This window comes from Anguilla anguilla, chromosome 11 (assembly GCF_013347855.1).
Source record: "Anguilla anguilla isolate fAngAng1 chromosome 11, fAngAng1.pri, whole genome shotgun sequence".
Taxonomy (NCBI): Eukaryota; Metazoa; Chordata; class Actinopteri; order Anguilliformes; family Anguillidae; genus Anguilla; species Anguilla anguilla.
Genome location: NC_049211.1, coordinates 12,088,908 through 12,110,737, shown reverse-complemented (window position 1 = coordinate 12,110,737; position 21,830 = coordinate 12,088,908). Strand labels below are relative to the sequence as shown.

General features: G+C 46.0%; 1 protein-coding gene across 1 annotated transcript in view; it reads left to right on the top strand.

Moving 5' to 3' along the window:
• megf6a (multiple EGF-like-domains 6a) overlaps positions 1-21,830 on the top strand; it is a 112,424-nt gene that overhangs the window by 18,031 nt on the left and 72,563 nt on the right. Inside the window, exon 4 of the mRNA XM_035383529.1 lies at positions 1,952-2,056. Within this exon, the coding sequence (XP_035239420.1) occupies positions 1,952-2,056 (105 nt within the window). The remainder of the gene's footprint in view (positions 1-1,951; positions 2,057-21,830) is intronic.

Here is a 21,830-nt window from a genome sequence, read left to right as displayed (position 1 = left end):
ATGGACTTGCGCCCTTTCGCATGTTCTTAAAGGCGCTTTAGCTATGCGGGTCGTGAATGTTAACAGCGCCGTCCGCCCCCCTTTCGCTTCTACAGGCCGTTAACCCTTTTTGTGTATGCAGTAAATGTAGCTGAAATCAGTGCGTCGGTTCTGTGAACTGTTAGTGGTCGATGTTCATGTGTTCTATTTCAAAAGATATGCTTGTACACATAGATAGGGTTCTTAGCTGGGTGGCTCGTGTTCCAGTTCCATTCATATGAATGAATCCCAATCTTTGGTTTTAAATGGCGACAATGCCAGTGATGACTGTGGCAATGTACAGTTGGTGCTAGCATTGCCCAGGAATGGGAGGATTTCAGTCAGCTAAGATGATAGCATCTCCTTGTGCACTAGTTGTTAAATTTGGCCCCCACCATCTTCTGCCTGTTGAGCTACGCGTCACGTGTCTTCCTCTGACTCGTGTCTGTGAGCATCTGGCTTATAGATTACAATGTGAGAACAAGTAGCGGCTGTCATCACAGGCTTTGGAGGAGAGCACATGTTTGTCTGTGCTCTCCTGAATCAACAGTGGAGGTTACAGCAATGAACACTGATGACCAATATGACTGGCCATTCCAAACTGGGGAAAAAAGGCTGAAATGCACAATACTTTTTTTAAATTGGACATTTAGATCAACTTTGACCTTTTGATTGACTCTTGCCTCCGCTGACGCACGGTGTAGGTGACTAATAAAACTACGGAAAATTATGGAGGTGGGTGCTTCTGAGGATAAATCATGTCTGTACAAAAGCCGCAGGTAGTCTCTGATCCTTAACTGGAATTTCAATCTGGTGAAGGTGAACAGGCTTTGTCCGTGTAAGCGCCCCTAATCTGTGTGTTGAACATGACAAAGAGCAGGAAAATCAGCGTGTTAACAGACAGAGTGCTGGGCCGGATTCTCTGTCTTCCTTTTTTCCTGAAATGAGTCTCTGGCCCCTTTTTTAGATTGAATTGTGGAGAAACCGTTTAACAAATCATGATGGCTGATTTACGTCTCACACGCATCGTACCAAAACAAGAGCAGTTCTTCATTTGAACATTTGTCTGCATGTGTATGTGTATTTTGTACGTGCGTGCGTGTGTGTGTGTGTGTGTGTGTGTGTGTGTGTGTGTATGTGTGTAGCCTCTCCATTACTATGTTCTGGCCACAGCCTGTAATGTGTTTGTTTTAGAAGATCATGGAGGCTATTTGGCCTGTATAAATGGGAGATTAGATTTTCCTGCTGTCAGCGGTTCATCTCCCGAACAAGGAATCTCTCGCTGTAGAATGTTGAATCATGACCCAGATGACCTTTCTTGTGTGATTCCTTTTCAAACATTTTTTTTAATTTTGAGGGGGGCTTGAGACAGTAATGACAGTGTTTAGATTGAGAAATCAATTTACAAGGTTCACCTTTCATTTCTGAGCCCTGATGTTAGTCTTCGTATTTGATGGATTGTGTTCTCATTTCATTTCATTTAGGCAGCTGCAAATGAATTCATGCAGTTTATTTTTTTTACCTTGGCAACGTGCCTGGAGAGAGCGCTGAAGACCTAATCCGGATGGAGTGTGCTGGACCTATTTGCTCTTTATCAGTCTTATTAACTTTCATTATCCATCCCAGCTTCCCTTTGCTCCCGCCACAATATGTCTCATTTCTCCTGAGAGATTTTATGAAAAATTCTGTCTGTCTCTCTTTCTCTGTCTCTATTCATTTCTCTGTTTCTCTCTCTCCTCACTCTCTTCCCCCTCTCTTTTTATCTTTCCTCTTGCTCCCTCTCTCTCTCTCTCTCTCTCAAAGGCAAATAGATGTCATGTGTGTTTTATTCCATTTGTTGTGTCATTGTGCTTTTAGGTAAATGCTGTAACAATGCAAATGAATTGCTAACTGAAATTGAAACTCTCTCTCTCTCTCTCTCTCTCTATCACAGCTGTTTGCAGCTCAGGTGTGTGCTTCAATGGCGGCCAGTGTCATGAGGGTGACTCTCAGGTCTGTGACTGTCCTGCTGGGTTTAATGGGCCTCGCTGTCAGTATGGTGAGTACTCCAACACATATGCACCAAATATATATATGTATATATATATGTATATACAGTGGTTGGGCCGTGTATGAAAGGTGCTGTCATTTCTGAACGGTTCATCCGATATGTATGAAAATACCCTCAAATTAAAGCTGACAGTCTGCACTTCAACCTCATTGTCATTGTATTCTTTCAAACTCAAAGTGCTAGAGTACAAAAATGTGTCACTGTTCAATGAATTATGGTGCTCACTGTGTGCATATATATATATGCATATATATATATGAATTAGATCTCAGTTGAGAACATATTTGCATATGTTTCGGATGTGGTCTTTAAAAATTATTATCTTGAAAAGCGTAATTTCAGATCATTTTATATGAACTATTCTTTGGAAGCTGACCCTGGATAAGAATTGTAAGTTCTTCTCAAAATGGTTGTGATTGGGGCTGGAAGAGCTGATCCTGAATAATTCATTTTGCAGCTATTTTTGTTGCTATATTGATGGTCTATACTGATGGTCTGTGGCCTACTGTATAGTTTTTATGAGTTCTTAAAGTTGTGCCCTAATCAAATCTATATCAAATGATTATTCCAGTCTTGTCAGCCCATTCATTTTAGGGAAATTGGAGCTTTGAAAGTATTGAAAATATGGCATACTTTAGATATGGGAAACCTGGTATCATTTTCTCTTTGTTCAGTGTCTCCATTCTCCCATAATTCTAACTAAGTTCAACTATATAAGTTATACTTAAACCATCCCAGCGTTAAAAAAAGGCAGCCACTGAATTTAGGTGACTAACCGCAGACTGACTTACTGTTAGACTTAGTCATAAGGCCTCTGGCTTTTCTTATGCCGCCCACCACCAATCTTCCTTTTCATCTGTTTTCATCAAGAAGCTTTTCAGCACGAGGATTCGCGGCCCCCTTGGGTTTGACCTTTCGCGACCCCTCACTGTGTTGGACCCCCACACATCTCAGTGATCTGGGGGCCAAAGTCTGGGCTTCCTTCCTGCTGTTCCCGCTTTGGCGTAGACGAGAGCTTCGGGACCGCCAGCCTGCTGACCTCCTCCCACCAGGCAGTGGTGAGCGTGGTTGCTGAAGTCGGTTAGCAAGCGTGGCGATGATGGGTACTCCAGCGTGTGAAGGCTGAGTCACAGCATGTAGGGCTTGAGTAAGCAGGGCTTGAGTATTCGGAGCTTGAGTATGCAGGGCTTGAGTATGCAAAGCTTGAGTATGCAAGGCTTGAGTATGCAGGGCTTGAGTATGCAGAGCTTGAGTATGCAGGGCTTGAGTATTCAGAGCTTGAGTATGCGGGGCTTGAGTATGCGGGGCTTGAGTATGCAGGGCCTGAGTACGACGCTGAGCACAGCGTGAGGGAGACAGAGGGCCATAATCGGCCTGCTGTTGTTTCAGAGCCTTGCCTCTCACCTCTGGGTTCCGGTGCCGTGTGTTTTCCCTGTTCCTGATACCATCAGGTCCATTTCTTTCTCCTCTCACAATCTGACACCTCCGGACCCTGACATCATCCCAGTCCCCGCCCCTCCCCCCCACGACTTTCCCTCCGATTCCCGCTGAGCCGCTACCTGATCCCTGTCTACAGACATTCGGCTCATGAGTTTTCACCATGGCAACACAAATGATTAGTCTTTACTGTCAGGAGGGTCTCTGCTCTCTGCTGAACACTGGTACTTGGAATTGGATCTCTACAATTCGTATATTGGATAGAATCTTTCACAGATTATTTAGGAAAATACGTTTCTTAATTACATAAAGAGTATGTACTCTTCCACAGCAACTTTCAGAGAAAGAATATTAAAGTGCACCCACAGGAGTTATGTGAGCAACAGTGGCTACAAACTTGGCTAACACCATTGCCTGACCAGCAAGCATAACTGCATCATCAAAAAAGCACTTAACATAAGTTATGCCAACCTAGAACAATAATAAAAATCACAGATCTATGCAGTTAACTTCCATATGAAACAATAATGCATGATATTACAGAGGAGTTGCAGGTCCTCTTGCAAGCCATCATTTTCTCCAGTGCTGTAGAAAGCCAATGACATTATTTGACTGTCTTCTCAGACAGCGCATTTCATTCATTTTATAGAGCTGAGGGTGTCCAAATGGCATGGGGCTGGTTTGGGCATTTGGGCTCCAACAAGTTCAAAGGTGCTTTGTGGAACTTCAGAGCAGTGGGACCCCGTTGAAAGAGAGACACCACCAGAGGCTCAGCTGGTGTGAGATGTCCCAGGCATTTTATGGGGCTTTAAAACACACCAGAAGCAGACGGCACACAACTTCTGTCTGTCGTCCAAAAACCCCCCGGCTGGCAATATGTGTGAAACATCATCACTATGGCTGGCTGATCTCATGGCTCATGCACGGTCAGACTCTGGCGATTGTTAATAAGGATTTGTGCAAGTGCACTGTTAATTGTAGCTCTGGCCACAGCTGTTAGATGTCCGTTCCGCTAAAAGCAGCTTCTTTTTCTAGACAAACGATTCGTACGCTGCAAACGAAACCAAAAAAGTCAGCCAGGCATGCACGCGCAAACGCACGCACGCACACACAGACGCATATATCTGCACGGAGGCAAACGCACGCAGACTCATAAATCCACGTGCACACATGCTCTCTCGCTCTCTCTGGGTCTGGTCGAGGCAGGCGATGGATGTGGTCCTTGTGTTCACAGGACCGATAGACAGAGGGGTCTCTGGGAGGTAATCACAGCTCTGCTTCCTGTGATTGCCCTGACCCCAGCTTGCCCGCAGTGCCTGAGCGAGGCTGTGTGGGTCTGCGGTTTGGGTGTGGGGGGGATGGGGGGGGGGGGGGGGGCACACAATGGGCTCAGTGTTCCCCAGCGGTGGTGGGTCAGGGCCCCCCAGGGACATGCTCATATCTCTCACAGTGAGGTACTGTGGACCGGCTGCCCCCGGTTATGCCATCATCCAAAAACAGATTGAAATGCAATTGAAGCCCCAGTCTGGAATGGGGTGGTCATCCGCCAGACCATTCCAATGAAATAATAATTACTTTACAACAGTAATTGTTGGTTTGTTCAGCTAACTTTACACATAATGATTATAAATGGGCCTTCTGTGCTTTGGTGATATTGTACTTTTGCATTCCTGAGTCTAACACCGATGTTCTCCGCTTTTCTGAGTCACTTTGGATAAGAGTGTCTGCAGAGTGAATTTTCTGTAATGAAATAAGAATCACATTTAGATTTAGAATAGACGGAGCACAGGACGTTCTCCCTGATGCAGAGTATCCTGCGTGCATTGAACGGTGGGTTGCCCTCTGTGAGGGACATATGTGTGCGCGACCCCACATTAAAGAGCGTCCCAGGACCCATCACTTTGAGACCGTGCAGGAACTTCAGTGGCAGGACTGCATACCTCTGTGACAGAGCTCTTCATTATGAAGATGGAGAGAGCGCCACACCCCAGGCTCTTCTCCTTCTTCTCCTCCAAGCTCTCGACTGCAGAGTAATTACCCTGATAGAGGCCCAGAACACCCTATGTGAAAATGAGAGCACATTAAAAACGTTAAAAAGTATGGCCTACCAGTCAACCCAATTTTCTACCCACATGACGGCTGTTCCTCGTAACACTGCATGAAGGAAAAGGTGGTATGGCATGTCACTGGAAATTTGGGGTGTTTTCTGGGGAGTGGGAGGGCAGTTTTTGCTGGCTGTTGGATGCGTGCCCTAGCTCAAGAACAGAATGGTAAGCTTCATATAGCAGAGGATTATGGGACTGCAGAGGACTATCTGAAGCTGAGCACTGGACAGTGGTGTGAGGGTTTAAATGTAAATGAGGGGACTGTATATGGAGTTAAGGGAACACCCACCAATTTGTAGCCATTTTTTCAAGAATACCATACAAAAGACCAGGAGTGAAACAATGGCAAAAATGCAGATTTTCTGATTCAATCAGAATACATCACAGGTAGTCTTCTTATCTAAAGGCAGAGGGGCTGAAAGAATATAATTAAGCTCTTAGCATTCAAATCAAACGATATCATTTGAGAAGATTACATTAAACCAAACCCTATAATGTTCACCCTGAGTAATCTTGCAGTTTTCAGGGCTTTGCAAGACAGGTGAAGTTTTTTCGGGTGAATAATTCAGGTGAGGCATGGACAAGCATTCAAATTGCATTGCAAAACCTCTGTCAGGATGGCTTTGTGGAAGGTGAAGTCCAAAGCTTGAGATTTAGAAGCATGCTTCTGGAACACTGGACCACATTTCCCATTGGTTCCTTTGTAACTGCCCTTGTTGTAGCACTCATGCCAGTTGAATGTGTCAATGATTGTACTCTTCCATCATGATGTTGATTGATGGCTAGCTTCTCCAATGGTACAATTAGTGGGAGGAGCACATCCAACCTCCTGGAGTTATTCTCTTCTGAAGGGAGGTCGAGGATTATGGAGGGAGAAATGGAGCGAAAAGCATTAATCTGTTCAGATAGGTGTGGTGGACAAGGGCTCAAGTCTGAAATTTCATATGAGACTAACCATGGCCAGATGCTTATCAGTGGGTTTAAGGAAGGTCTGGGGGTTAATCAGAGATAGATTATTGTTATGTTTTTGCTGTCTGTTACAGTGTAATATTGCCAGTAATAGTGATTTGTCCCTGTGGAAAACGCATTAGCTATTTGACAGTTGTAGGTTTTATTATGATAAAATAATTTATGAATTATGGGATACATTTCTAGCTAAGCTCTTGGGCCAGAGCAGTGCCAGGCCAACTCCACCAAGGGCAACAGCCTGTTTCTCTGATAGTTTCCTGTCTTTATAGGTTTCTTATTCTGTAATATGACCATTCAGAAATGAACGAGTCCTGTCCCAGAAACTAGAATGCACAACTTTTTTTTTTTTTTTAAAGAAAGCATTATCTCTTCATTGTCTGATACCACAAGCCAGCGGGGGATTTGATATTTGAGTAGACAATTATTTTGTGGAAACAGTGCATCACATGATACTTCCGTTCCTTCCTCCCTCTCTGGGACGGCGCTGTGAGAGATGCGTGAGTGGGCCTGATGGGAAGGCGATAACCGGGACGCCTCTTCTCACCGGACAGGGAGCGGGGGACTCCCGCGATTAAATGACCGAACGCCTCTAAGGAAGGGAAGAATTTGAGAATCCTCCACACCCTGGTTTTGGGCCGATCGTCTGGAGACGCAGCATACCTTCAGTGGGCAGGACCTCCTCCTCGGCCCTGAGGATACGCTAACCCCTCGGGCCGCGCACGGGCAGATTACAGCACGCGTTAAGCTGGTCCATCAATCAGTCTAATGTTAAGTTAATGGCAGTGCCAGCACATGAGCGCATTGCCAATGCTGCTTGGACTTTTTTGGGATGGGGTAGTTACCTCAGGTTGCGGGGTAGTTAGGTGGGGTAGTTACCTCAGGAAGCAGGGTAGCTAGGTGGGGAAGTTATCATGGGAAGCGGGGTAGTTAGTTGGGGAAGTAATCACTGCAAAGCTTTGCATGTGTTCTCGTGGAAGCCACAGTCTAATGAGTAAAACTATGATGAAAGAGTGTGTAATCCGTGCTGGAACAGACGTCCCTGCACCGGTTAGATAAGAAACATAAGAGGGAAACATAAGAAAGCATAATTACAGGAATAGGCCTGTCCGCTCGTTTGAGCTGGTCATTTGCCTGTAATATGCAATGGATATATATCCCTGTGTCATGAAAGATCCTCAGCGAAACCTTGAGGTTTTTTTGAGGACGTGTGGCTTTTTAAAAATTAGAATTAATGGAGGAACATACTGTGTGACCTCATTGGTTTTAATCTGAGAATCTGAGAATCTTGGTGAGATACTCCTGTCTCCTGGCTTTTTTTTTTCTTCCTTTTTTTATACGGAGCCAGACTGATGAATTGCTTTGGAACCCCGTGAGCTCGGTGATGTCAGTGGGGCCCTGTCCCCAGGTCAGGTGGCCCCATAGCGACGCTTTAAATGCCTGCATTCCCTGTCTTAACTGCATCTGATGCTTAGGGGCAGATTCCTGCCCTGGGGATCGACTATCGAATGTCGTCGCGAATTCACACGCAGCGTCCTGTTTGTTCTTTCCTCGGGGGGTCTGGGGGGGGGGGGGGGGGGGGGGCGCTGGTGTCACTCCTTCACAGGGCAGCGGTCTCTGCACCCCTCCTTTCAGACCCTGAAAATGAGTGTGCCTGGAAAAGGGCGGAGCTTTCGCTGAATCGCTCCGACATCGTCACGGGTCGCGGGTGGAAAGTGGGGGTTTCGCGTCGTGTGGATCCCAGTTCCACAGCGGGATATCCGCGGGGTCAGCAGAGGCCCCTGACCTGCTTGTAGCTCAGACCGAGGGGGGTAAACCTACGAGTGTCTCTGCCCGACATGGACCAAATAACAAAGATTGTTCTCAAAAGCAAAGGGATAAATCACATCCCCAGAGCAGCTGTGTAATGTCAGAATTCCTCAGTTTCATCTTCTTTCCTGCCTGTTTTTTCCATTCCGGGAACTCTCCGACTTCAGATGGAGCCCGTGGCTGTGGTGACACATCCTTAAACAGTCCTTCATAGGCACCTGTGAAAGTGATTTATGCCTTTTAATTTAGGAAAACCCAGCTTATTACACCGACTCTCCTGTGATTCCTGTGCAGCCTCTTTTTTACGAGGATCAGGCACAGTATGTCTGCGTGTTATGCCAGCTGCTTTCTCTTGTCCAGGATTCAGAAACAGGGGATAGCTTTTGCAGTCTCTCCTACCCTGGATCTACTGCTAGATCCATGAGGACATTATTAACCCTTGCCAAAGTTAGCGGTGGCATCCTTGACCAAGTCTGAGAGAGGGGCAGTCGGCCTAAATTAATGGATCAAATGGTTGTGGAAGCTTCTGGAGAGAAAATTGGGGAGGGGGGGTGGGGGTTAGGGGAAGGTGTCAGACACCTCACTGAAAAATGGACGTGGTGGAACTGCATGGGATGCACGGTGTGTGACTTGTGCTCAACATGCTGCCCCTCCTGGACTCGGGGTCTGGAAGCGATCTCTGCGAAAGCCAAGCGGGAGGTTGATGGAGGCGCGGCTGGAATGTGGCCCCTGGCGGGCGGTTGTGTCTTGGAAGGCCTTGGGGGTCACTCACCCCTCAGTATCAGGGTTTAATCAAATTAAGAGATCAAGTCGCCTCGGCCTCTGCTTTATTCCCTCCCAGTGCTGCTAAAGAAGGGGGCGGGACATTCCTCCGTGTTCCATTCTCCGCCCGCTGCATCTCTGTTACCCTGACGACGTCTGTGCCTCCAGCGGGGAGGGGTCGCCCCTGCTGCTGGTCATTGTTGTCGGTCCCTGGGCATCCTCCTCGTGAAAAATTTAACAGTCAACCACAAGCGAAAACAGTGCACTTCAGGACATACTGCATGCCATGGAGATGAAGATGGCAGAGGCTTCTAGATTCACAACATACAGACAGGCAAACAGAAGGACAGACTGCAGTACCAAAGTTGAGCCGTCATGTCCGGTCTAAAGCATTCCCAAAAGAATCCGTGAACAACACTGATACAGCTCAGCAGGGGAGGAAATTGACCATTGAAAGTCACTCTATTACCAATTAGCTACCTCCAGACTGCAGGTAGGTGGTGGAAGAGTGGCAGTGTAATTCCTGCATGAGCTGCAGTGGCAGGGTCAGCCTGTGATGTGAAGTGCGTGACGGTGAGGTGAAGCGAGGACGAGGAAAGCATGCGGGTCGGAGAAGAGGAAGCGCGAGATCCCGGACGGCTCGGGATCAGCTGCCTTTCCCTCGGAATCTGGGAGCGCCAGCACGCTCCAGTCCCGTCTTTGATGTGCTCGGCCATTGCAGGGACGTCGCTCCGACGTTCCCGTGATGTTTTCTGGGCCCTGACCCCGGTATGCTCTCCTATTCCTCCACGCTTATCCCCCCCCCCCCCCCCCCCCCGGGCGTCGGTATCTTTCCGAAACAGCTGCCGGTCGCACGGCACGTTCCCTCGCCTGCCGTCCGCCGACCTCTGGCCGGGACCGCAGGAATCTGGAGGTCGCGGCGGTCGCTCGAGCGGGACTTCGCGGTCTGTGGCGCAGAGGAGAAACGCGGCCTGCGTTCATTTCGCATTCTCCTTTCTTAGCGGCGCCTCACGCCAGGTCTTCCGAAAGGATTTTCTCAGATTCCTGAAAGGAGGCATCTGCTTCTGAGGCAGATTCTTCAAACAACAGACGAGAGCTGAGAGAAACCAGCTGAGAGGAAGGTGGAAAGCATGAAACATCATGTGTGCCCCCGTTCAAGAAATAAATCCGGTTCTATCACGCTGCGGTTGTGCCGTATATGTGAAAATTGGTTAGAAAACGAATATCGTTGGAAAACAAGCCTTTATTGTCGGGAACAGAACCTGTCCTTGTCGTTATTAAGGATTAAAATGGAAAGGTGATGAATCTGAATGCTTGTTTGGTATGTTTTTAAGGAAAATAATTTTTTTGTTGATAGACGCATGCATTTCTTCCAGACATGCCTAGTTACACAGAATAAAAAAAACCTTTCCCCATTCTTCATTCTTCTTTATTGTTATATATATATTTCTCACACTTTGAAATTGTTCTGGGAAAATAACAAGGAGACTGCAGTAAAACAGTTGGGACGGAATGTTCTGGAGCGTAACGGGGAGTGGGGGGGTGTGTTATTACAGAGGAATGGGTCACTTTTCGAGCACGCTTTTTTGATGGGAATGCAGGGGCGAACATGCGGCCAGCGCCCGGCTCTCCATCAGCCCGGGTAACAGAACCGCTGTCTACCGCCGGGGGGTGTGGACAGACAGCCCCACGGAGGGACAGACGGACTGAGGCCTTCTTTATCCAAATGCAGACGAATAGCTGACAACTATTACCCAAGCATGCCACAGCAGTGCTGCTACTGCCTGCCATTATCTCCCTCTGGTAAACAGAGCGCCTTTCCAGAGCTCTGAATTACAGGGTTCTGTCAGTACATAGTATGGTTTAGAGATCATCAAGCTTTAGAAGTTAAGTCCCATAGAAAGCAAGAGGTTCAGTCCCACGGGATACAAGTTAAGTCTCTGCGTGCAGTAGTGTGGTTTTGAATTACCTCTGCGTTAGTTTGGACGTTTCAGAAAAGCGATGTCAGGTGTTTTGTCGTTCTACTGTATTGCAAAAAAAAAAAGGCGCATTAAAGGGCATCTGCATGCCGTTGACTTATTTTTAAAATAACTGTCAGATTGAAATCTAAGCTCTCAATTTGTTTCCCCGTATAGTCTGTGATCCTCTCGCGTTTAAGGGTACCAGCGTAATTACAGAACAGGGCTTGTGACTCAAAGGTTTGTGGTTTTGATTTCCTGGTAGGCTGCTGCTCTTGTGTCCTCAAGCAAGGCGCCTCACCTTAAATGCTTCAGGAGAAAATCTCCAGCTGCATTAATTGGATTTTAATGTAAAAATGTAATCTGTCTACGGCGCGCTGGATAAGCGTCTGGCTAGCGTCTGCTAAACGCTGAGGTGTAATGGAATGCAGTGCGTTGCTTCCCCAGCCGTTTAAAGTGATTGAGTGGAGGTGTCCAGCTGAGTTTGCCGTGTTGTTTGTTTCTGTCCATCCGGCCCCGTGGTGCGTAAGCGTGCGGATGCTCCCTCCCAGCGAGGAGCGGCGAATAACGGGGGGTGGGGGGGGTGGGGGGGTGGGGCAGAGCTGAACGAGGTATTCAATCGAGTGGTCTGATTTACTGCGCCCTGACGCAGTTTCGTCCCGCTGTCCAATCAAACACGGAAGGCTAGGGGTCAAAGGTCACGCGGGCCTGTCCAGGGCCACTGAGAAGATGACGAGAGGGAGATGTGTACCGTGAACCCGCTCCCCACGTCCGCGGGCCGTAAAAGTAAAAATGTTTTCTCTATGATTCCTCATTTTTTAATTCTTGCTAGCCCTTTTGAGTTACGTTTCTCACAGTGCGCACAATTTCCAGTCCCTGGGGCACACCGCTCTTGCCCTCTTTTCTTTCAGTGAATAATGGGTGTTGTTTTATTTTATTTATTTTTATGCACTGTGCTTGTGGTGGTTGTGAGAAAATCTGACGTGTCTAAAGATGACGGAGAAAAGTGGAACTCAATGGTTAAAAAAAGTGCAAACGTGAAGCTTTTTTGCCTCAGACAATTATCTCTGTGAGCGTGAGTGTCAGCTGCTAGTTAAATAGGAAACCTTTGATGTTTCTCTGACCAAATATTTCTTGACTGCTCCCCATTAACTCTCTGCCTCCCGGTTACCTGCTGTCACGCTGGAATGTGGAGCGCAGTGTGTTTTGCAAATCTGTGGCCTGAAGACATTAGCTAATGTGATTTAGCCCTTCTCCTATTGGTGGTTCAGGACTGGTGGAGGGGAGTGGAGTGTCTGGTAAGATGCTGCTCCCTGGCCCTTGGGGGTTGTTTTATATTAGGGTTGAATAGTCTTGCTGCATTGAATGGTGCTTCACCCCCCGCTCCCCTCCCTTGTTAAGCAAGTGACCCAGCTGGGTCTGAAGTCCTTTTCTGTCTCAAAATGAAGAATCGAACCCCTGGCAGGGAGACTTACTGCTGGATTAGGGAGGAAGAGAGGAAAGGACATTGCATTACACTACATTATTGCTTTCACTGTTTTGGCACGTTGCTTTTGTATAAAGCAACCTCCAAGACCATCATGTTAAACAATGGAATTACCAGAGGAGAGGAGGGAAGGAGGGAGGAAGCAAGAGCAGAGGAGAGGAAGGATTAAGGGAGAGTTTCGGAGAGGAAAGGAGGAGAGGTGGCTTTGTGTCTAAGGTGTGTGTAACTGTAGCAGTGTGTGGTAACCATTTAGAGCCTGTTCTAATGTGTGTGTGTGCGTGTGACTGCCTGGGACATTTGTTTTTTCTTTTCTTATTTTTTTGCCAAATGGAGAAGTGGTGCTCAGACCAATGGGAGGAGATAACTGCGAGGGTGTGGCCAACCCCGGGGCAGTAACGGGGTTGGGGTCAGGAGGAGCGCTGTTGCGTTGGCCTGTGACCTGTGGCAGGTGTGGTAACTCAGGCCGTCCCTGCAGGCACCCGTCATTCATAAGGATGAGGAAGGTCAGGCATCATACGAGGGCGAGCATGACACAGGTCAGCGCCTGTCACTTCCAGTCGCTGACCTCTGACCTCTGATGTCACGCTTGGCGTTATCAGGTGGCGGGCATTCCTACACAAAGCTTTCATATAGAGAGAGCCTCGTTGCCGGTCTTAAATCAATGCAACAGCACCACCTGACACTGTTTATAATCATAGTAAGGTCACAATGACAGAAAGCCATTTGACCCCATCCAGGCACTATCCAGACTTCATCCACACACAAGCCAGTTAAACTTGTCATCTGGTAAACATTAGTAAGCAGACCTTGACACAGCAGTCAGCGCAGTCACATCACAGACTTCATGTGAACACTTCAGAATTATTTCACCGAGTTACCCATAACCCATTGCATCAGGCTGCCGGTGTCTATTGATGAGATGATGTGTTTGGGGGGAAACATGGGAACTTTCACGTGTCACCTGCAACAACATACATCACTCTGCGTGTAAGGCGCTGGTGCGGAGCGTGATCGCGTGTGCGTTTGTTCGCGTCCGTGACGGATGGGTCCCGCGGAGCGCACGCTGTCCCGCGGACACAGAGGGGCCGCACATGTGTCCAGAGCGAGTTCGCGCAGGAGCACGTGCCGTTGCGCAACGGGATTCCTCCTGTTCAACAGCTGCTGCAGGCCGGGGCGGGAGGAGGAATGTGTGCGCCAGACCGAGCGCGCTCAGTCCGTCTCCACTGCCTTCACTGTGGCCGTCCGCCGCCGAATGGCGGTGCCGTAGCCAGGAATTCATTTCGGAGAGGGTTCGAAATTCTGAGACCTGCCCACCTGCCTTCTGGAAATTGTTGCCCAGGGGGTGGGATCAACTTCTGAATATTTCCATATGGATGGAAGGGAGCCGGAGGTTCGTTTGATACACCCTTGGCTACTTCTCTGGTGTGAAGCAGACAGGAGTGAGGGTCTCTGAGGCCTTGAAGTGGAGGAAAACCAACTGTTTGGTCCAGATTTTTCTTTGTGATAACAAAGTAAATCTTTCAGCAAAACAAACAAAAGCATTATGCCAACTGATTAAAATCACACACCCCCATTCTCTGCGGCCCCCGGGTGGCTGAATTATATGCTGCATTGTTGTCAGCTGCGTCTTAATTTTTTTCTTTGTATTTTCTTTGCATTGCCTTGATTATCTGTTATATGCCAGGTTGTTAATAAGCATTTTTCTTCGTTAAGCTACCTGGAAAAATAAGGGTAATAATAACTATGTTCTTGGTATGAAGAGGCAATGAGTGTCAGCCGTATAGAGAGTGGGTTGTTGTTCTCTCATGTTCCACAGACCATTCTGGAAATGGCACAACAGAGGCGCCCACATGAATCCCAGTAATTCCGCGACCAGGGTGACTTTTAACCAATTTACCACACTGCGTCTGCCACTTCAAACAGAATGACCACAGAGGAGAAGACTTGTGATTGGCCAGTTTCTTCCTCTTGTGCTCTGTCATGTGTGTGTTTAAGTGTGTGTGTTTCTGTTTTTTTGCACAGTACAGTTATTAGGCTAATGCATTGGAAGATTTCTTGAGCTAGTGTGTCCTCGCTCTCACGTTAAGTGCTTGTGGTCAGTGGAGTCTCAGGTGGTGCTTTGTGACCACAGCACAAGCATGCATGCTCCTGCTCTCACAGGTCTCACAGGAAGGAAGAGCTGAGAGAACCCCCAGAGCCAACATGGCGGTTCCTCTCCTGTGTTCTCACACGCTTCAGAATGAGCTCCTTTCCCTGTTACTCTCCCTCCTTGGGTCTGTTACTGCGCACAGCAGTTCCTGCACAAATCTGTCAAGGAATTCTAATCCTTCGTAATCTTTGGCAGAAGAAGGCTGGGGCATTAGGGGGGTCACACCGGTGTTCCCTGTTTGTACTGGGAATGTTTATTCCGAGTATACAGCTGACAGGGACTCTTCCTCTTCCCCCTCGTTTCCCCCTATTTTAATAGCTCGCTTTAAACAACACTACTGTGGAAGGAAGGAGGAACTGGAGTGTGCCTCCCAGTCTAAACAGAGCCGGGGTGTCTGTCGGCCAGAAACAGCATCCTAATCTTGCCTGCATGCGCTCGCTTCCCTTAATCTCTTCTAATTGGCGATAAGCGCTGCCAGCGCATTGGCACGTCCCTCGGCCGCCATGATGAAAGCTTCCTTCCCGATGGAGATTGGGGTTTGAAGTTTCCAGAGGTATGCTTTAACCGTGATCTGACGCGCGTTTACAAAACACAATTAGGACCTAATCTCCCCGTTCGCCATTGTACCTTCACTTACTTTTCATATGATCTCTGTCATTTTCACAGCAATCGCATGTTTCTGTTTTTCAGCATTGCCCCCACTCCCCCTCCATCTCCCTCTATCTCTTTTTTTTGTTTTTTGTTTGTATGGTATGGTATGGCAAACTAATTATCATTTTGTGCTTGTTTTGGGCACTTTAAGAGATTATGAAGCCCAGTTTTTAAGGTGGTCCTAGCTCTTATAGAAATGTGTATAGGGAACACGTCCTTATTGCTCTAACAACCAGAAACAAGAACAATAAGCAAGAAAGGAGGAGAAAGGGATCATGGCAAAAAAGCACTGTTAGGTTTGCTGTGGATGTGGGTGCTTCTCAAGAGGACCCCCAAAATTCTCAGGCCTTTGACTGAGAGTGTGACCAGGGACTGAGGCCCGACATCAAGGCTCAGATTGGGTGTTGGTACTGCTTTCTGCTCTGGTGCCTCCTAACAAACCGGTGTTTCCTCTGACCTTCTAACCCCCTCACCTCCTGCTCTTTGGGAGTCAGCCACCAGTTTCCACACCCCACCCCACCCCACCACACCCCACCCCGCCCAACCCCGCTCCTTATGTGAAAACCACACCAGAGAATTAGGGGACATCTCCAGAGCACCCCTTGCAGAGCACCTGTTGCTCGGCGACGCTTCTCGAGCTTAGAGTGTTGAGATTAGCGTTTTGACTGTGATCATGGTGCGATAACTCCCTCCCTAATACACCACGGGTGACCGTAACACTGACTGTGTTTGTGTTCAGCTTGAAACTGGGAGTAATTCCTCAGGTCAGGGGGGGGGTAGTGGGGTGGTGCTTTTTTTCAATGGCCTATTTAACTGCAATTCCCCAGCTGATTTTTTTGATCTCCTTGGTTGAGATGTTCCTTTACCTCCAGGTTTTTTGGAGACAGTTGAATGAGGGGACGGCTTGTGTTAGTACTTGCACCACTGAGCTCTTTTTTGATTATTATTATTATTATTATTATTATTATTATTAAGGAAGAATTAATTGATACCCACATGACTTCAGACAAGAGTACAAAGTCCTGGGGTAAAATTTAAAATATGTAGAACTGTACTGTAATTGCAAGCAATGTGAGGGTGAAGCTTGTAAAGTAAAGCCTGCCCCCCACACACACATACATGCATCAAAGCTGGGGAGGGCCAGCTTTTTAGTGAACAAATTCTTTTTTTTTTTTTTTTTTTACCTGTAACCCCTGCCATTCAACTGGGAAGTCAGGTGACAGTACAGGGAGAGTTCCACAGAGAATTTTGCTTGCAGAACAGCCACTAGACGTCATATTGCATTACATAACAGATTAAACTCTGAGTGATGGCACTGCTAATCAGTGGTTCCAAAGGATGTCTGCGGGAGTGCCTGTCTTTAAAAACAGCTTTTTTGGGTTTGGCTTCTGTGTTTTATGCATACAAACACACACACACACACACAGTCAGCTACGTCCACAGTGAACTTGAACACATTCCTCCTCATTGTCCAAACACTGAATGACAAATGGCTGTTTTTGGAGGCAGACAAGCTGAAAACCATAGCAGTAATTTTAGAATTCCTCCTGACTTTGTGTCCTGAGGGCTCCCAAGGTCAGTCAGGCCCAGACACGTAAGTCACAGACACGGCATACGCAAGGGGTCAGGGGTCGTCGCCTTAGGTCTCAAGCCTATATTTTGTCTGCTATTATCACGTATGCGCCACAAATATGTATGTAGACACGCATGTAAGCACCGTGTCTGTGACTTTGACTGGACTGCCTTGATTTATTGTGTCTGTCATGAACATTTAAAATGCCCTTTTAATAACATTTATGATTGTCGAAGCTTCGAATGTGAGTAGGCAGGAAACGTGTCAAAATATCATGGGGCACAGTTTTCAGCCATGGAATTTATTTAATCTTTAATGCTGCAGGAGTTTCCACACCTGGCTTTCAAAGCTAGGCTTCCTGGGTTTTTTCTGTCATTCAAATGATCAGATGTCAAAGCTAAATGCTACTTTGGTACATATCATTTATAGACTTTTGGTTTAAAAAAAAATAAAAATAGGAAGTCTCCTTTTCATATGAGGATATTTTCATCTTGGATTGTAAATCATCTTGGATTAGCCATAAAAATGTCACTGTTTTCATTCATGACATTCATTGAGTTAGTCAATCCGGCGGATTAGCTTATTTCATGTCTGCCCGACGTCGTGCTAAGAAAATAGCCGCAGGGAAGCTATGACAAGAGAGATTTTGGCAATGTTTGACATCATCGTCTGAATTCCGTGGCCCTTTCATGATGACATTTTGGCTTTGAATCTCTGAACTCATCTGTCAAGCCTTGATCTATTGTGGGGTATTTTTGCATCATGTAGATGTTAATAACCGATTGAGTCACCTGTGTTTTTTTTTTTTTTCACCAGCGGTTTAAGTGTATATCTACTATTTTAACGCACTCGATAGTTCTCAACACTGTTTAAACCATGTCGGCTAACTGAGCACAGCAGGCGGTTTGGAAAGGAGATTTGTGAGGGGAGATTCTCTGGGTCTTAGCCCCTCAAAATGCACATCATTGTGTTCTTCCTGAGAGCCGATCTGTTGGGCTCTGTTGCCTGGGAAGAATCTGCTCATTGTGCACGTGGAGCTGTTCCGTATCTAATTCCTGTCGGTTCCCAAGAGAAACCACCGTGGGCTCACATTGGGAGGGAGTTTGGTGCTGCTCCTCTTGGCCTGGTACAGGAGTGACAGTGGGGCGGGACCGAGGATTGGGGGGATATTGACAGTGGAGGCAGTAGACTGTGAGGCAGCTGTTTCTGCTTTTGTGTGTGTACTGTATACACAAACACACACACACATACACCCACATAATAATACAAGATTCAATAACCAGCTATCTTTAACCTCAGCATTATTTTTGGAAAAGGTGGCAAGTAGTCTATTTATTATTTTATCTAAAAGTACCAATATTTTGGATATTTACCCATATATTGTGAAGTGTTGCAATATCTTTGTAATATATTTTATTTAAATATGTTTCCAATGTTATGTAAGTGTGTAACTTGTTCATTATTAGATCATTTTTGAAAATGTATTTATTTATTTGTTTATTTGTAGCCTCATTGAACTTGATTAAATTGTTCCTGTTAAACTCCCATTTTAATTTAGTATTAGATCATTTTTGAAAATGTATTTATTTATTTGTTTATTTGTAGCCTCATTGAACTTGATTAAATTGTTCCTGTTAAACTCCCGTTTTAGTTTAGCATTAGATCATTTTTGAAAATGTATTTATTTATTTGTTTATTTGTAGCCTCATTGAACTTGATTAAATTGTTCCTGTTAAACTCCTGTTTTAGTTTAGTTCCATTCTTTGCGAGTTACCAGTACTGATGGGGAGTAAATTATTTTTCTCAATGTACCAGTGTAGAACATGCTCCGGGGTTTATTCCGAAGCACGAATGCTAAATATTTCTTATCAGTTAATTTGTGCCCCGTAGTCAAGATAGTTTAATTTGCCTGATACCTGCATGTTGGGACTTGTCAGTCCATGTCATAATAACCAAAAGTAATAACTGCGCTATATATCTTTCTATGAATGTTTCTTCAAAGCATGGTAGAACACCTGTGGTTATTATTTGATCCATGCTTCAGATTACATTTTTGGAAGCTTTTAATTCGAGGCAGATATATTTCTTATTGACCTGCCAGCCTGTCTGCTTTCAGGAACTGCTGTCTGTGATTCCTGAAGGGGCATGTCAGCCAATCAGATATTGCCGTCACTTATAAGGAGATCTTTGTAAATTTCAGCTAGAATTAGGTGATATGTACATAGATTAGATCTTACTCAGCAATCAAACAGTCCATAATTAACAAGCTTGACAAGAAACACAAGTTCATTACAGGCTCGTGACTGTAAACAGACGTGATTTGTAGTTACAGCAGTCAGTTTCTCCCTGGAGTCAGTTCTTAATTTAACTTTTTTTTGGCTGCAATCTTTAAACCATAATAGCTGGTTTAATATGCCTTAATATGCTTTAATTGCGTTGATCATGGTAACAGTATTGAATGGAATAGTCTTGAAAAGCTATTGAAAATTGTTTTTTGTTGGGAGAGGGTGGTGAAACAGGGCAGGGGAGGTTGTGTACTGGCCAAGGTGGTTTAGGCTTGTCAGTGTTTCTTAAGTTCAAACAATAACAACAATAATAATTATAATGATGATAATAATAATAATAATCATAATCATCATCATCATCATTGTCATCATCACCACCCTCATCATCATCATTATCATCATCATTGCCATCATCATAACCATAACTACGTAACAGAAACACTTGTAAATGAACCCTGTTTGCTGCAACCCTTCCTCCCTGGCTGACATTATGGATTTAGGCAGCCTGGCATGGCCCTGCTGCTCTGTGCTCTGCTAAAGTGCCTTGCCTGGGTGCACCAGCTTGGTACCTTTTTATAACCGTGATAATTGGGTTTGTTTTTTATATTTCCTGTTTGATGGTCTGTTTTCTCTTGGTATCCCTGTCCCCAGGTCCAAGATATTTTTTATTATGGAAACTTTTTTTATTATGGAATTTTCAAGAAACATTTTGGGAGAAAAAATCCATACCACATAGGAAAAACACTTAAATTGCATTAGAAAAAAAGGGAAATGGTTTATTTTACATGTAGGGTAAATGTAAATCTCTGTATCTGTAATTCACTGTTGAGGAGATTATAAAAGCAAACAAATTTCCAAACCCATGAAGACAGATTTGATTTAGTATCTTGGCTAAGGCCTAGCAGATGTATTATAGCAAAGCCCTACGACCCTGCCTGAGAGCGTGTGTAATCAGGGAGCTTAAACAGGAATTACAGTTTACACCAGCAGTGCCTCAGGACTGGGCCCTAGGCTACAGTTGGCAAGGCTTGAGTCATCAATGCGTAGTGATGTATGAACCACTTGCAGCTTCCGAAGTGGCTAATTTCATAATGAACTTTGCTTTTCCTTGTTTGTTATCATAATGCTTTGCCACTTAAAGAGAGGAAAACATATACTGGTTGAGACTTCCAAACACCCAAAAGAGACTGTTGAAAGGAACTTTGCCAGCTTTGCTAATGTCTCCAGATGCCTTTCCTTGCGTGGCAGAGGTGTATGGGACAGGCAAAACTTCCAGACTTTGAATAAATAAACTCTCTAGCCACAGGAATCCCTTGACTTGACCCCCCTCCAGTAATGTAGTGTTGACTCTGCTAATTACAAGCATCTGTCTTTCATTGTAGGCATAACAGTAAGCTTAGATGGGCTGAATGTTCTTATGTACTCCTGTTCTTAGGTTCATTGTATCTCTGAGATCAACCTGGGCCACTTGATGCACCAGAGAATACAGCCAAGGCTGAGTTTAGATTAATGTATTTACCAAGTTGGAGTGGAGAGTGGGGATCTGGTCCAGCTGTTGCTGAGTTAGGTTTGTGGTTGATAAGATTCCCGGGAGGATTGCGGTTGATAAGCTACGCAGACGCAAAGCCTTTTGGTGACTGACAGTTCAGTTGCTATGGGTTTCTATTCTTACCGGAAGGTCCTATAATGTACTTTTGGGGTGTGTTGTCTCTGAATGATGTACGTTGGGAGGTTTATAAAATAAATCTGCTACAGCTGAGTCGATCTCAGCAACATTTCTCAAGCGTGTCATATCCCTTTATGAGAGGAGGGATTACTGTCTTTTTCTGTATGGAGTGAAAGAGGTGGAAGAAGAAGCTAAAGGGTCAGAGTTTTAAGGTGCTCAGCGTTCATGTGGAAGTTTTTAGTTTCAGCTCTGAAGCTGCTGATCCCTCTGGTCATCCGTCTGTCTGTGGTCCCGGTCCCAGCCCGTGTCCGGTCGGTCGGCCGGCCCGTGGAATGTGGAGAGACATCCTGTGGCCCTTTCTGTCTGTCTGTCAGTGCCTGTCTGTCGTTGCTGGCCAGGTGGCAGCACTGCACATTCTCATTGTGCTAGCCAGTGCAGTGTAGACAGGATGAAAGCCTTCTTGTCACATGTACATGACCTGATATGAGTGTAAACAGGATTCCCTCAGGGCGAGGGTTTTCTGTGTCTGCAGTGGCTGTTGCATAGAGGGAAAAGGCATTCCAAGACTCAAATTTAGAGCATGAAAGTTAGTGTTTTTTAAAATATTAACAAAAGGAAGTATGGGTGTGCTTCTGAAACTGTTCTTGCCTTTCCAGCCTTGTCATGAACCAAGCTGCAGTGCACGAATGTTGAAACACCAGAGGGTAGGAAATGGGATTGCACTTCCTTTAGCAAACAGGGCAGTGCGAGTGCGAGCCAGAGCTTGGATTCACCGGGGCCGGGGCAAGAAGTCAACTGGGGTGGGGTGGCAGGGCCGGGACACTTGAATGTCAGGGTGATGGACTGTCCGCCAAACTGTCCACCGCACTGTCCCAGGCCGGGAGGTCTGTGCAGTGATGGGACCCTGATTTCCTT